Source organism: Orcinus orca, chromosome 8, assembly GCF_937001465.1.
Source record: "Orcinus orca chromosome 8, mOrcOrc1.1, whole genome shotgun sequence".
Taxonomy (NCBI): domain Eukaryota; kingdom Metazoa; phylum Chordata; class Mammalia; order Artiodactyla; family Delphinidae; genus Orcinus; species Orcinus orca.
The window spans coordinates 71,380,926-71,396,105 of record NC_064566.1 but is presented as its reverse complement, the minus strand read 5'-3'; the positions used below and the strand labels follow the sequence as shown (position 1 = coordinate 71,396,105).

Sequence of the window (15,180 nt, the reverse complement as noted above, 5' to 3'; positions counted from 1 at the left end):
TTTCAGGAGGGAAGAGTGGATAAATACTTAGAACTGAGTTCCTACTGTGTGCTATTAACAGTACTAGGTTTCCTCATTTATTTTATATAATCTAACTTCTACAGTAGCTTCTGTGGTGCTAAATATTATTTATCCGTATTTTAAAGTTGAAACCAGGAGCAGGTAAATAATTGACTCAGTGGCGTAGTTAGTAAGAAGTAAAATTTAGAATCAATCCTGGTCTTCTGACTCGAGTTTGAGTGTTTATCATCATAGTTGTTCCTGCTATTCTGTCTACATTAATGATAAATTAAAGTTTCTTTTTTGGTACAGATTGCAAGCCCCAAATTAAAAAGTTTATTCAGTATGTTTTAGAAAATGTAGCATAATCCTTAAAGCTGCTTAACTGCTGATATCTGTGATGTCAAACTAATTAATTATATCAGGAGATGTCTTTTTTATGTAATATCTTTCATTATTTAGAAGTAAACCTAAAACAGCTACCAAAGATATCTGAAGGAAACATGGTGATATGTTAGCATTTGATAAATCTTGGTGGCAGACCTTTGTGCTTTTCTGTGCTTGAAAATATAAAAAAAAGTAAGTTTTCAAAATTATAAAACAAAAGCTAAAACAACAATATAAAGAAGAATATCAATATAAAATATCCTTACAGATAAGTAAATGAAAACATGGGGTATGATAAGGTTACATTTCTGATTCATTACCTTCTTAAATGTCTTTTTTAGCTATTAACTCTTTACTTTTTGTAGCCTCTTTTTGCTTTTGAGTACAAAGAAGTATTCCCTGAAAATGGGTGGAAGCTATATGACTCTCTTTTAGAGTATAGAAGGCAGGTAAGTACTTTTTTTTTTGAATTTCAATATTCTGTATTCTTTTCATTACAACAGAATGTTCATGGATAGAAGTGAACAGCTTTATATAGTTTTGTGGGTTTTGTTGTTTCTTTAACAAAGGCTAATCTTGATTTTTTTGATTGCCTTTCAGTTTCTTTAAACAGCTTTTCAGACTATGCCAATGATCTTTCATGAATCTTTACTTATCTAAGAGTTTACAAGTAAATCAGTTTATTGAAAAAATGTTTAATAATTATAAAAATAAAATTGTAAATATATTTACATTTTAATGTTTTTATATGTCATTCGCATTATTCACTCAGATTTTTCTTTTTGGGTATCCTATAATTTAATTCTGAAAACATTTCCTAATAATTCTACTACTTATAATTTAGCTGCACATAAAATTTTGAAAGTTCTGCATTTTCAGAGGACACACTTCTACATAAAATGTTAATAAATCAAATCTGATAGTATACAAAAGAGATAATACATCATGACTAAGGTGAGTTTGCTTAATATTAGAAAACCTAATAATGTGATTCACCACAGTAGGAGATTAAAGCAGAATTCTGTCTTGAAATCTGTGTTATAGTGTATCATTCTCCCTATTCTTCCTCAATATACCACTTCCCAGAGTTCCTATACTGCAGTACTTAAACTCTACCAAAAATAGTCTTTATTTTTAACTTTCCACATGTTCACTGTGCATTCTTGAGAATTTTTCAGACACATTGATTGTTTCTTGGTAATTATTAGATTTGATATTCAAATTATTCTAGAATTCAAATATGACAAACATTAGGCTATGATTTTTATATTTAGATTTTAAACATTGCATTTTAATTACTATAAAGCTTCTAATTTTTTAGGTTTGTTTCAGAAAGCCAGGAAGAATAAAAAACCATCACTAGAGAACTAAAGATATCCAGATGGTTTGAAATTGATTTTGTTGCTCAATTGCATGTGGCAAGTAAAATTTAAAATTAGTTATAAAACCATCAGTTATAAAACCATTCAGTTATAAAACCATCAGCTGGAAAAATATGAAGCAGAATACAAAATAAATGGATCAGCTTTTAAAAACCAAGAGTCTACACGTAACATTGCAAAATTTTTGCTAAACCAAAAATCCAGTGTCTGAATTAGGTGGCAAAGCAATCAGAAAATCTAACAAATGTGTGTAGAACTGTAAAAATAAAGAATATTCTTTGGGAATCTGGGCAAAAATTGCTGTCTGTTGTAGTAGCATTCAACATAGAACTTTGGAAAGGAGATGAGATAACTGTGTCCACGAAAAGAAAGAAATTAATATGAAAAAGAATAAGTTGAAGAGTGAGTGCGAAAAAACAACCCGATCAAAAAATGGGCAGAAGACCTAAATAGACATTTCTCCAAAGACATGCAGATGGCCAACAATCACATGAAAAGAGGCTCAACATTGCCAATTATTAGAGAAATGCAATTCAAAACTATAATGAGGGCTTCCCTGGTGGTGCAGTGGTTGAGAGTCCACCTGCCCATGCAGGGGACATGGGTTCGTGCCCCGGTTCGGGAAGATCCCACATACCACAGAGCGGCTGGGCCCGTGAGCCATGGCCGCTGAGCCTGCGCATCCGGAGCCTGTGCTCTGCAACGGGAGAGGCCGCAACAGTGAGAGGCCCACGTACCACAAAAACAAAAAAAAACAAAACTATTATGAAGTATCACCTCACCCTGGTTAGAATGGCTGTCATCAAAAAGTCTACAAATAAATGCTGCAGAGGGTGTGGAGAAAAGAGAACCTTCCTACACTTTCGGTGGGAATGTAAATTGGTATAGTCACTATGGAAAATAGTCTGGAGGTTCCTTAAAAAACTAAAAATAGAGTTACCATGTGATCTGGAAAAGATGAAAACTCTAATTCAAAGAGATACATGCACCCTAATGTTTCATAGCATCACTATTTACAGTAGCAAAGGCATGGAAGCAACCTAACTGTTCATCAACTGATGAATGGATCAAGAAGATGTGTGTACACACACACACACACACACACACACACACACACACACACACACAGGAATATTACTCAGCCGTAAAAAGGAATGAAATATTGCCATTTGCAGCAATGTGAATGGACCTAGAGATTATCATACTGAGTGAAGTAAGCCAGGCAGAGAAAGACAAATATATAATGTCACTTACATGTGGAACTAAAAAAGTAATACAGATGAACTTGTTTACAAAACAGAAACGACTCACTGACATAGAAAACAGACTCATGTTTACCAAAGGAGAAAGAGGTGGGGGGAGAGATAAGTTAGGAGTATGGGATTGACAGATACACACCACTGTACGTAAAATAAACAACATTGATTTACTGTATAGTACAAGAACCTATATTCAATATCTTGTAATTACCTATAATGGAAAAAAATCAGAGAAAATATCTATAACTGAATCACTTTGCTGTACATTTGAAACTAATACAATATTGTAAATTAGCTATACTCCAATTGAAAAAAAGTAAATGAACAGCTGTACACGTTCAGAAAGAGAATTATGAGATTAGGAAATGCAGTAATCAGAATACAGCATTGAACTCTATACTGAATGGTACAGATGCTCTATGGTCTTTGATTTACTAGATTAATTTGTTGGCTTTTTACTGCAGAGTTAGACACTTTGTCTCTGAGTCAACTAAGTTAAAGTCTAGTGGAGAGGACACTGTATTTGGTGTAGTTAGAAGACTTTTTTTTTTTTAATTTAAGTTTATTACTGAAGAAAATGAAGATAATCTCTTCTGTTTGTTTCTTTCCTTGTTTTCATTGAGGTATAATTGACATACGACATTATAGTAGTTTCAGGTGTACACCATAATGATTTGATATTTATAAATATTGCGAAATGATCACCACAGTAAGTCTAGTTAACATCTAGACAGTGTCACCAAAAACAGTTACAGGATTCTTTTTCTTGTGATGAGATCTTTCAAGATTTATTCTCTTCGCAACTTTCAAATATACAATACAGTATTAACTATAGTTACCATGCTGTACAGTGTATCCCTGTGATTTACATTTACTTTATAATTGGAAGCTTGTACCTTTTGGCTCCCTTCACCATTTCGCCCACTCCTGACCTCCTGCTTCCAAGCTTCCAACAACCAACCATCAGTTTGTTCCCTTTATCTATGAGCTTGTTTTCTTGTTTTTTTTTTAAGATTCCACATATACGTGAGATCATCATACAATATTTGCTTTTTTCTCTCTTATTTCACTTAACATTGTGCACTCAGGTTCCATCCATGTTGTCACAAGTGGCAAGATTTCATTCTTTCTATGGTTGAATAAAATTTCATTATATATAGAGATCTCACTCTCTTTATATATATATACACACATATATATGTGTGTGTATATATATATATACACACACCACATTTTCTTTATTCATCAGTGAGCACTTATATTGTGTCCATATCTTGGCTATTGTAAATAATGCTACAATGAATGGAAGCATATATCTTTTTGAGTTAGTGTTTTCATTTTCTTTGAATAAATACTCAGAAGTGGAATTGCTGGATCATATAGTAGTTCTATTTTTAATATTTTGAGGAACCTCCTTACTGTTTCCCACCAACACTGCACAAGGGCTCCCTTTTCTGCACATCCCTGCCAACACTTGTGATTTCTTGTTTTTTTGGTGATAAGCCATTTTATTTTATTGTTTATTTATTTATTTTAAAAATTATTCATTTATTTTTTAGTACATCTTTATTGGAGTATAATTACTTTACAATGCTGTGTAATTAGCCATTTTAACAGGTGTGAGGTGATATCTCATTGTAGTTTTGATTTGCATTTCCCTGATGATGAGTGATCTTGAGCATCTTTTCATGTGTTCGCTAGCCATGTGTATGTCTTTGGGAAAATGTTTATTCAGATCCTTTGCTCATTTTTAATCAGATTTCTTGTTGTTGTTTTTAAGTTCTTTATATATTTTGGATATTAACGCCATATCAGGTATATGGTTTGCAAATATTTTCTCCAATTTCATAGGGTGCCTTTTCATTTTGTTGATGGTTTTTCCTTTGCTATTCAGGGTAATCTCTTAATGTAAATGTTGAGTCTAAAAATAAAGCATCACAGTATTCCTTTTTTCTTCTTTTAAATTAAAAAAAAAATTGGATGCGGTAATACACTCTGTATAAAATTCAAAAGGTATAAAAGGGTATACTGAAAGGAAGGTGTCCCTTCCGGCCAACATTGTTCCCCAGCCATCCCAGTTCCTCTCCCTTTAGGAAATAATGTTACTCATTACCCTTATATCCTTTCAGAGATTTTATGCTACACAGCTTGTATGATGTGTATACAGTATTTTTTTAAAGCAGATAATAGCATTCTGTACACACTGTACCCTTCTTTTTCATTTAACATATTTTGGAGATTATACCATCTCAAAACACATGGCCTCTCTATTCTTTTTTTCTTTAAAATTGATATATAATTCACATACCATAAAATTTTCTACTTTAAAGTGTACACCACTGTTTTTTTGTTTGTTTGTTTGTTTGTTTTTGTGGTACGCGGGCCTCTCACTGTTGTGGCCTCTCCCGTTGCGGAGCACAGGCTCCAGATGCGCAGACTCAGTGGCCATGGCTCACGGGCCCAGCCGCTCCGCGGCATGTGGGATCTTCCTGGACCGGGGCACGAACCCGTGTCCCCTGCATCGGCAGGTGGACTCTAAACCACTGCGCCACCAGGGAAGCCCTACATCACTGTTTTTTAACATATTCATAAGGTTGTGCAGCTGTCACCACAATCTAATTCCAGATCATTTAGAAGACTCAGTTTTGAATCCTACCTCTGGCACTTGCTTAGCTCTCACACTTAGATATGTGCTGTTGAATGAGTCACTCATGTCACAGTGCCTTTATTTTTTTACTTGGTGATAGGAACTGCCTTATAGGATTGTTTGAAGGATTAGTGATACACAGAAAGGCACATTATAAACCATAGAAATCGATCCAAATTATTATTGTATTTGTTACATTGTAAAGCTCTAAATACAGAAGTCATGATTGGTTGGCTTTTTGTGTGCTGCCGCTGAAACACAAAATGAAAGCCACATTAAATTTGTAGACCTATACCTTATAGTGCCTAAAGAAATTAGATTATATATTTTTTAAATGGGCAAAGCTGTTAGTAACCATTTGTTTGTTGTGTAAGAGAGTATTTCTTTAATTTTCTCTTGACACATGTAGTGATTATACAGAGGACCCTGAAATTTGTGGATAAGGTCAAGAGAAATCATCAAGTTGCTAAAATAGTAAAAATCAGTATATAGAAAATGAGCATGGTCTTCTGCAGAAATAATCATATGGTAGATACCTTGCTTAACAAATTTGGAGAGCACTCAAGTACAGTAAAGGACAACAGAATTTATCCTCAGAAATGGAATGTAAGTAACTAGGGAAAGCTATAATCCAGTTAATTTGGTTATAAATTGACTGACAAATGGTTACATTAACTGAAGGGCAGTGATCTGCATGGAGAGAAGAAAGATGTATGCCAGAGATCAACAGTTGTCCTTATATCTTTAGCACTGTCTACAAAGAGTGTATATGCTGACTAGCCAACTCCAGTTTTCTGCTTGGAAGGCACTTCTTTAGTTAGGTGTGTCAGCTTCTCTAAGAATGAGGAGGACAATAGCCATTAAGGTAATTTAAGTCAATGATTCTACTCCCACCCATCCATTTTTCTGAAGAATATGACACAACCTCAGTGGTAACAGTTCTCCCTGGTAGTGATTTTTCAAGGATATGGGAAGGCAGTGAGAGAGAGATGGGAGTTACCTACCTGTGTTAAAGATGGTACACTAGGATCTCAGGAGATCTGACCCTCTCAGCTTTGACTCCATATTTTCTAAGAAAACGTCAGAAACTAATTTTGCTTCTTGTAGAAGCTTCCTTGTGTTTCATTGATTTTATTCATTCACACATTCATTCATTCATCAAATTCATGTAGCACCTACTGTGTACTAGTGGCTAAAACAGAAAGACACACTCCTGACTCCCAAAGAACATATGTTTAATGGAGGATTCAAAGAAGTAAACTAACAATCAAAATACACAGTGATGAATATTGTGAATAATAGAGCAAGTACTCTGGTGATAGAATATGAAGCCATCTGGAAACTGAAGGTGTTTGGTATAGGCTAGACTAGAGTGGCCAGAGATCAGTGGGGAAAGCAGGAGTGTGAAGGTCTTTGCCAAGTCCCATAAAGGATTCTATACTTTATGTGAAAAGGAATAGGTAGCCATTGATAGTTTTTAGGCAGAAGAATGATGTGATAGCTTTTGCATCTTAAAAGAATTTTGAGGCAGTGTGGAGAATGGATTGCAGAGGGACAAAAGAGAAGTGACAATGGCCCGAATTAGGGAAGTGACAATGGCCTGAATTAGGGAAGTGACAGTGAAGATTGAGAGACATGAGCAAACTTTTTTCAGGCACTTTTGGAAGAAAAAAATCATAAAAATTAGTCATTCATTGGAAGTAGAGGGTGAGGGAGAGTTAGAGGTGGTATCCAAGTTTCTTGGTTGAGTACCACCTCTATAAACTTACGAATTCATTGTTTTCATTGTACATTTTTTATTATAGCATGAACATTTATTTTAAACATCTCTTACTTAAACCTTTTTTTTATTTCTGGAAATAAGTAAGGATCTTACCTGAACAGTTATCTAGAAAGTTGAGGAAAGCAGGAGGGAAAGAGAGATGTAGATCATAGGAAGCAAGTTGGGACCAGGCTAATTAAATGGGGTAAATGGTATTTAAGGCACTAATGAAGAGACAGACCTTGGCTAGGGATAGGTGGAAACTCTCTTGATAATATTTATCACATGATTACTGGAAGGGAATTTTCCTTTCTTAATTTTAATATCCTCCTGGGTGTTCGGCAACAACTTTAGAAATACCCCTTTAAAGGAGAGTACCTCCTGCCCTTTGATTTCAGATTTTTATAACAATTTTGTGAACCAGGATAGTAGAATTTTTCTTGAGGCACAGTGTTCCTTTTTTATTAAAAGGATAGTTTTAGAATGTACATGGAATTCTTTACAACTTCCTTTGGTCAAGTTACAGTTTGTGCCACAATTTCTTCATCTATAAAATGACGGTAATGAAACCTGAATACAGTAATATGTGTGTGGGGGGGGGCGGGGGGAGGGAGGGAGGGATAGAGAAAGGCTGCTGGCATAGTGCATGCACATAGTAGGTGCTCAATAAATGGTTTTTTTTTCTGTAATTTGGTTTCTTTCAGTTTTGTCTTTTTCGGTTTATTGAGTTGTCAGAAGTAATAAAATTAAAAATATATGTATTTTCTTAATTCCAGCCATTTAATGTAATGGCTCTATTTTCTATGGAATGGAGGATGGAAATTTTAAAGTGTTTTATTAAGTAATCCTATATGTGAAGTGGTATACTAGTTATAAATATGGCAAATATTTAAGGACCAAATGAGTTTAATAATTGGTGTGTTTTTAAAAAATTGTTTTAAGTGTTTCTCTTGCCTCTTTTTTGTTTTTGGTTTTGCCTTCTATTACTTCCTTGTTTTTTTAAATATGTTTTATATCAGCAACATTTTATTAATACTGTAAAATTCACTTTAGGTATATAAGTGATAAACATGTATGTAGCATTCTGGTGGACTCTTGGTGCCTGCCCTCAGAAATTTCTTTGTATAGATGAATGGCAGCAGAATTACTCACCAGTCAAACTGTATGAGACTGTGTTCTTTTTAAAGACAAGAACATTTTCAGTCTTACTGTTTCCTTGCTTTTCATTTGATGTGCTTAGGACAGACCCAACACTCAATCAGTATTTAATGATTTAATAAATCTATTAACGTAAAATTGAATGCCAAAATGAACACAGATCCCTGTGTTAGAATATCTCATCCTAAAAGCCTGGTCACCACAGGCAGACAATAACTATTCCAACAACTTAAGTGATAGATAGTGGAGAAAAGAGAAGTTGAATAGGAGGCTTCTGTTCTGATGTTTTAAAATATTTTTGTTGGGCAGTAATTTGTCTTATGTTTTATTTCACATGTAGGGAATTCCAAATGAAAGCTGGAGAATAACAAAGATAAATGAACGGTATGAGCTTTGTGATACATACCCTGCCCTCTTGGTTGTGCCGGCAAATATTCCTGATGAAGAATTAAAGAGAGTGGCATCCTTCAGATCACGGGGCCGTATCCCAGTAAGTGCGAAGCTGTGCTGAAACTTTCCCATTGCTTTTGTACTTCACATAATGATGAGGATGACAAATGGGAGAATGGTTGCAGAATTAAAAATAGCTACAGCGGCAGGTCTTCTCTGGGGATATTAGAGAATGTGTTATTTAGTAAAATTTAAACCAGAGGAAAAACTTAGACTAAAGACGTTTCTGGAGAATTTGAGATGGATATTAGAGAGCTGCATGGTTCTTAACTTGAAAACAAAGTTGGCTCTGTATTCACTATTTCTTTATCTTATTATACATCTTTGGTCATGGTGATAAATGCTTTTTTTCCTTTAAATCCTAGAAAGAAGAAAACTTTACAAATTTGTGATGAATTACTGTGTTCTAGAAAGATAGCTCAAATAATTTTAGGTACAAAAATTCAGATTCTGAAGACTTTATAGTTGGACAGTTTTGCTGATACAGTACTCAGACTTTAAAAGTGGGGTTTACTTAGCCCCGTTTTAATCTATTTTTTTTCTAGAGACCACACTTCCAATAATCAGTGACTTTCATAAATCAATATCTGATTAATGAATTAGACCAAGTTTTCCACATGCTAGTATTGGCTTGAAAGAAAGGTGATGATTTTCATAGCAGCCTTGTATATCCTTTTATGGCTAGCCTTTGAATCCAATTAGAAAGCAGAGTTTTATAGAGTAATGATTTTCAGAAGGATTATAAACAGGAGCATGTAAAGGGTGTGTTGCCACTTTTTTCCCCCCATTAAGGTTTTATCATGGATTCATCCTGAAAGTCAAGCCACAATCACTCGGTGTAGCCAGCCCATGGTAGGGGTAAGTGGGAAGCGAAGCAAAGAAGATGAAAAATACCTTCAAGCCATCATGGACTCCAATGCCCAATCTCATAAAATGTTTATATTTGACGCCCGGCCAAGTGTTAATGCTGTTGCCAATAAGGTGAGATCGTCTTCCAGCAATTAGGATTATAGTTACAGTTTCATGAGTTTGGTGGGAGCCACAGTGCACTAGAAAGACTTTGGGCTTTTCAGTGATAAAAGTGTAGATTCTAATCCTGACTCTTCTACTTGATAGTGTAACTTAAATTTTTTTTTTTAATTTTATATTGGAGTATACTTGATTAACAATGTTGTATTAGTTTCAGGTATACAGCAAAGTGACTCATTTATACATATAAATGTATCTATTCTTTTTCAAATTCTTTTCCTATTTAGGTTATTACAGAATATTGATCAGAGTTCCCTGTGCTATACAGTAGATCCTTATTGGTTATCTGTTTTAAATATAGCAGTGTGTACATGTCAATCCCAGTATAATGTGGAGTCAGTTATTTAATCCTTTTAGTAACTTTAATTTGCTTATTTGTGAAATGAGAATCATAATAACTAACAGGGTTGTTTTAGGGGCAAAACTCACCTGATAAAAAATAGTGCATAATTCTGCTTACTTACGTAAGAAATAAGTATTCATCAATTACTAGTTTCTCTTTCGCTTCTCCAAACTGGACAATAAACTGAGCTTGTGACTGACAAAAGAAGTCTGCACAGCACTGTTGTAGAAATCATGCAGTGTTCTCAGTGACCAGTGCTGCCCTCTTCTGGCAGCCCTCCACCTGTACAAGCTATTCAGACTGAAAACTTGCAGTTAGCTGGAGCAGTGGTCCTGATTTCTGCTATAGAATAAATATTAGCATTGTGGAACTAGAAATTCTAGTCCAGAATTGCCAAAATCTACCTTAGGAGAAGGAAAGAGAAGAGATGCAATTTAGCTTTAAAAAATTGCCTCACATACAAGCAGAAAAAAACCCCAAAAGTCCCCCCAAAACTAAAACACCCCAAATCCTATAACTAAATAAGAAACACCATTAAATCTTGGTTATACATCCAGGCCTATGTGCAGATGCGTGCACACATATATTTGAGACAGAATGGGATAATTGCAACTTCCTTTTTTTAATTGGTGCTGTTTCTTTCTATGCCAATAAATATCTGTAACATGATAATTACTAACACCAATTGTTTTTGGGTATTTAGGTTCTTTCTTTTTTTTTTTTGCTATTATAAACAGAGCTGGGGTGTCCATCCTTAAATTAAATTATGGATCATGTACCTAATTACTTCTGTCCTATTTAGTGTTTTGAGGACATTGTGAATTTCAGACATTCTCTGTTAAACTGTAAGTATTTCCCCTTAAAGGAGAAATGAGGCAATGTGTATATGAAGCTGGTACCCCAGAGACTGGCATGTATTTTTCCAGTAATTACTTGTTCCCTTCCGTAAACCTAATACCATGAATTAGCAGGAATGAGACTTAAGATGTTATCTAGGATGAGAGATGGAGAGAGGCATATAAGGCAGAAAAGGGGGTAGAGCAAAATATTACATTCCTCGTCTTTTTTTTTTTAACATCTTTATTGGAGTATAATTGCTTTATAATGGTGTGTTAGTTTCTGCTTTATAACATAGTGAATCAGCTATACATATACATATATCCCCATATCTCCTCCCTCTTGCGTCTCCCTCCCTCCCACCCTCTCTATCCCACCCCTCTAGGTGGTCACAAAGCACCGAGCTGATCTCCCTGTGCTATGCAGCTGCTTCCCACTAGCTAGCTATTTTACGTTTGGTAGTGTATATCTGTCCATGCCACTCTATCACTTCGTCCCAGCTTACCCTTTCCCCTCCCATGTCCTCAAGTCCATTCTCTACATCTGCATCTTTATTCCTGTCCTGCCCCTATGTTCTTCAGAATCTTTTTTTTTTTTTCTTTTGGATTCCATATATATGTGTTAGCATATGGTTTTGTTTTTTTCTTTCTGACTTACTTCACTCTGTATGACAGACTCGAGGTCCATCCACCTCACTACAAATAGTTCAATTTCGTTTCTTTTTATGGCTGAGGAATATTCCATTGTATATATGTGCCACATCTTCTTTATCCATTCATCTGTTGATGGACAGCTAGGTTGCTTCCATGTCCTGGCTATTGTAAATAGAGCTGCAATGAACATTGTGGTACATGACTCATTTTGAATTACGGTTTTCTCAGCATATATGCCCGGTAATGGGATTGCTGGGTGGTATGGTAGTTCTATTTTTAGCTTTATAAGGAACCTCCATACTATTCTCCGTATATACTGGCTGTATCAATTTACATTCCCACCAACAGTGCAAGAGGGTTCCCTTTTCTCCACACCCTCTCCAGCATTTATTGTTTGTAGATTTTTTGATGATGGCCATTCTGACTGGTGTGAGGTGATACCTCATCGTAGTTTTGATTTGCATTTCTCTAAAATGATTAGTGATGTTGAGCATCCTTTCATGTGTTTGGTGGCAATCTGTATATCTTCTTTGGAGAAATGTCTATTTAGGTCTTCTGCCCATTTTTGGAGTGGGTTGTTTGTGTTTTTGATATTGAGCTGCATGAGCTTCTTGTAAATTTTGGAGATTAATCCTTTGTCAGTTGCTTCATTTGCAAGTATTTTCTCCCATTCTGAGGGTTGACTTTTCATCTTATTTATGGTTTCCTTTGCTGTGCAAAAAGCTTTTAAGTTTCATTAGGTCCCATTTGTTTATTTTTGTTTTTATTTCCATTTCTCTAGGAGGTGGGTCAAAAAGGATCTTGCTGTGATTTATGTGAAAGAGTGTTCTGCGTATGTTTTCCTCTAAGAGTTTGATAGTGTCTGGCCTTACATTTAGGTCTTTAATCCATTTTGAGTTATTTTTGTGTATGGTGTTAGGGAGTGTTCTAATTTCATTCTTTTACATGTAGATTTCCAGTTTTCCCATCACCACTTATTGAAGAGTCTGTCTTTTCTCCATTGTATATTCTTGCCTCCTTTATCAAAAGTACGGTCACCAGGGCTTCCCTGGTGGCGCAAAGGTTGAGAGTCCACCTGCCGATGCAGGGGACACGGGTTCACACCCCGGTCCGGGAAAATCCCACATTCCGCGGAGTGGCTGGGCCTGTGAGCCATGGCCGCTGAGCCAAAAAAGTACGGTCACCATATGTGCGTGGGTTTATCTCTGGACTTTCTCTTCTATTCCATTGATCTATATTTCTGTTTTTGTGACAGTACCATACTGTCTTGATTACTGTAGCTTTGTAGTATGAAGTCTGGGAGCCTGATTCCTCCAGCTCCGTTTTTCTTTCTGAAGATTGCTTTGGCTGTTCCAGGTCTTTTGTATTTCCATACAAACTGAAATTTTTTGTTCTAGTTCTGTGAAAAATGCCATTGGTAGTTTCACAGGGATTGCATTGAATCTTTAGATTCCCCTGGGTAGTATAGTCATTTTCACAATGTTGATTCTTCCAATCCAAGAACATGGTATATCTCTCCATCTGTTTGTATCATCTTTAATTTCTTTCCTTAGTGTCTTATAGTTTTCTGCATACAGGTCTTTTGTCTCCTTAAGTAGGTTTATTCCTAGGTATTTTATTCTTTTTGTTGCAGTGGTAAATAGGAGTGTTTCCGTAATTTCTCTTACAGATTTTTTTACCATTAGTGTACAGGAATGCAAGAGATTTCTGTGCATTAATTTTGTATCCTGCTACTTGACCAAATTCATTGATTAGCTCTAGTAGTTCTCTGGTAGCATCTTTAGGATTCTCTGTGTATTCTCATGTCATCTGAAAACAGTGACAGCTTTACTTCTTCTTTTCCAGTTTGGGTTCCTTTTATTTCTTTTTCTTCTCTGATTGCTGTGGCTAAAACTTCCGAAACTATGTTGAATAATGATGGTGAGAGCGGACAACCTTGTTTTGTTCCTGATCTTAGAGGAAATGGTTTCAGTTTTTCACCATTGAGAATGATGTTGGCTGTGGGTTTGTCATATATGGCCTTTATTATGTTGAGGTAAGTTCCTGCTATGCCTGCTTTCTGGAGGGTTTTTATTGTAAATGGGTGTTGAGGTTTGTCGAAAGCTTTTTCTGCATCTACTGAGATGATCATATGGTTTTTCTCCTTAAGTTTGTTAGTATGGTTTATCACATTGATTGATTTGCGTATATTGAAGAATCCTTGCATTCCTGGGATAAACCCCACTTGATCATGTTGTATGATCCTTTTAAAGTGCTGTTGGATTCTGTTTGCTAGTAGTTTGTTGAGGATTTTTGCATCTGTGTTTATCAGTGATGGTGGCATCTTTCTTTGTGGCATCTTTGTTTTCTTTCTTTGTGGCATCTTTGTCTGGTTTTGGTATCAGGGTGCTGGTGGCCTTGTAGAATGAGTTTGGGAGTGTTCCTCCCTCTGCTATATTTTGAAAGAGTTTGAGAATGATAGGTGTTAGCTCTTCTTTAAATGTTTGATAGAATTCGCCTGTGAAGGCATCTGGTCCTGGGCTGTTGTTTGTTGGAAGATTTTTAATCACAGTCTCAATTTCAGTGCTTGTGATTTGGTCTGTTCATATTTTCTATTTCTTCCTGGTTCAGTCTTGGAAGGTTGTGCTTTTCTAAGAATGTGTCCATTTCTTCCAGGTTGTCCATTTTATTGGCATACAGTTGCTTGTAGTAATCTCTCATGATACTTTGTATTTCAGCACTGTTAGTTGTTACTTCTCCTTTTTCATTTCTAATGCTGTTGACTTGAGTCTTCTCCCTTTTTTTCTTGATGTCTAGCTAATGGTTTATCAGTTTTGTTTATCTTCTCAAAGAAACAGCTTTTAGCTTTAGTGATCTTTGCTATCATTTCCTTCATTTCTTTTTCATTTATTTCTGATCTGATCTTTATGATTTCTTTCCTTCTGCTATCTTTGGGGGTTTTTTGTTCTTCTTTCTCTAATTGCTTTAGGTGTAAGGTTAGGTTGTTTATTTGAGATTTTTCTTGTTACTTGAGGTAGGATTGTATTGTGATAAACTTCCCTCTTGGAACTGCTTTTGCTCATCCCAAAGGTTTTGGGTCATCGTGTTTTCATTGTCATTCGTTTCTAGGTATTTTTTGATTTCCTCTTTGATTTCTTCAGTGAACTCTTGGTTATTTATTAGTGTATTGTTTAGCATCCATGTGTTTGTATTTTTTTACAGATCTTTTCCTGTAATTGATATCTTGTCTCATAGTATTGTGGTCGGAAAAGATACCTGATACAATTTCAGTTT

At 35.4% G+C, this 15,180-nt stretch overlaps 1 protein-coding gene across 8 annotated transcripts in view; it reads left to right on the top strand.

Annotated features, from left to right (window-relative positions):
• The window catches only part of MTMR2 (myotubularin related protein 2), a 111,115-nt gene that overhangs the window by 72,497 nt on the left and 23,438 nt on the right, over nt 1–15,180 (top strand). For all 8 annotated transcript variants that reach the window (XM_049714146.1, XM_033420331.2, XM_004265454.3 and 5 more), the window contains 3 exons: nt 753–836; nt 8,936–9,085; nt 9,838–10,026. In XM_049714146.1, the coding sequence (XP_049570103.1) occupies nt 753–836; nt 8,936–9,085; nt 9,838–10,026 (423 nt within the window). The remainder of the gene's footprint in view (nt 1–752; nt 837–8,935; nt 9,086–9,837; nt 10,027–15,180) is intronic.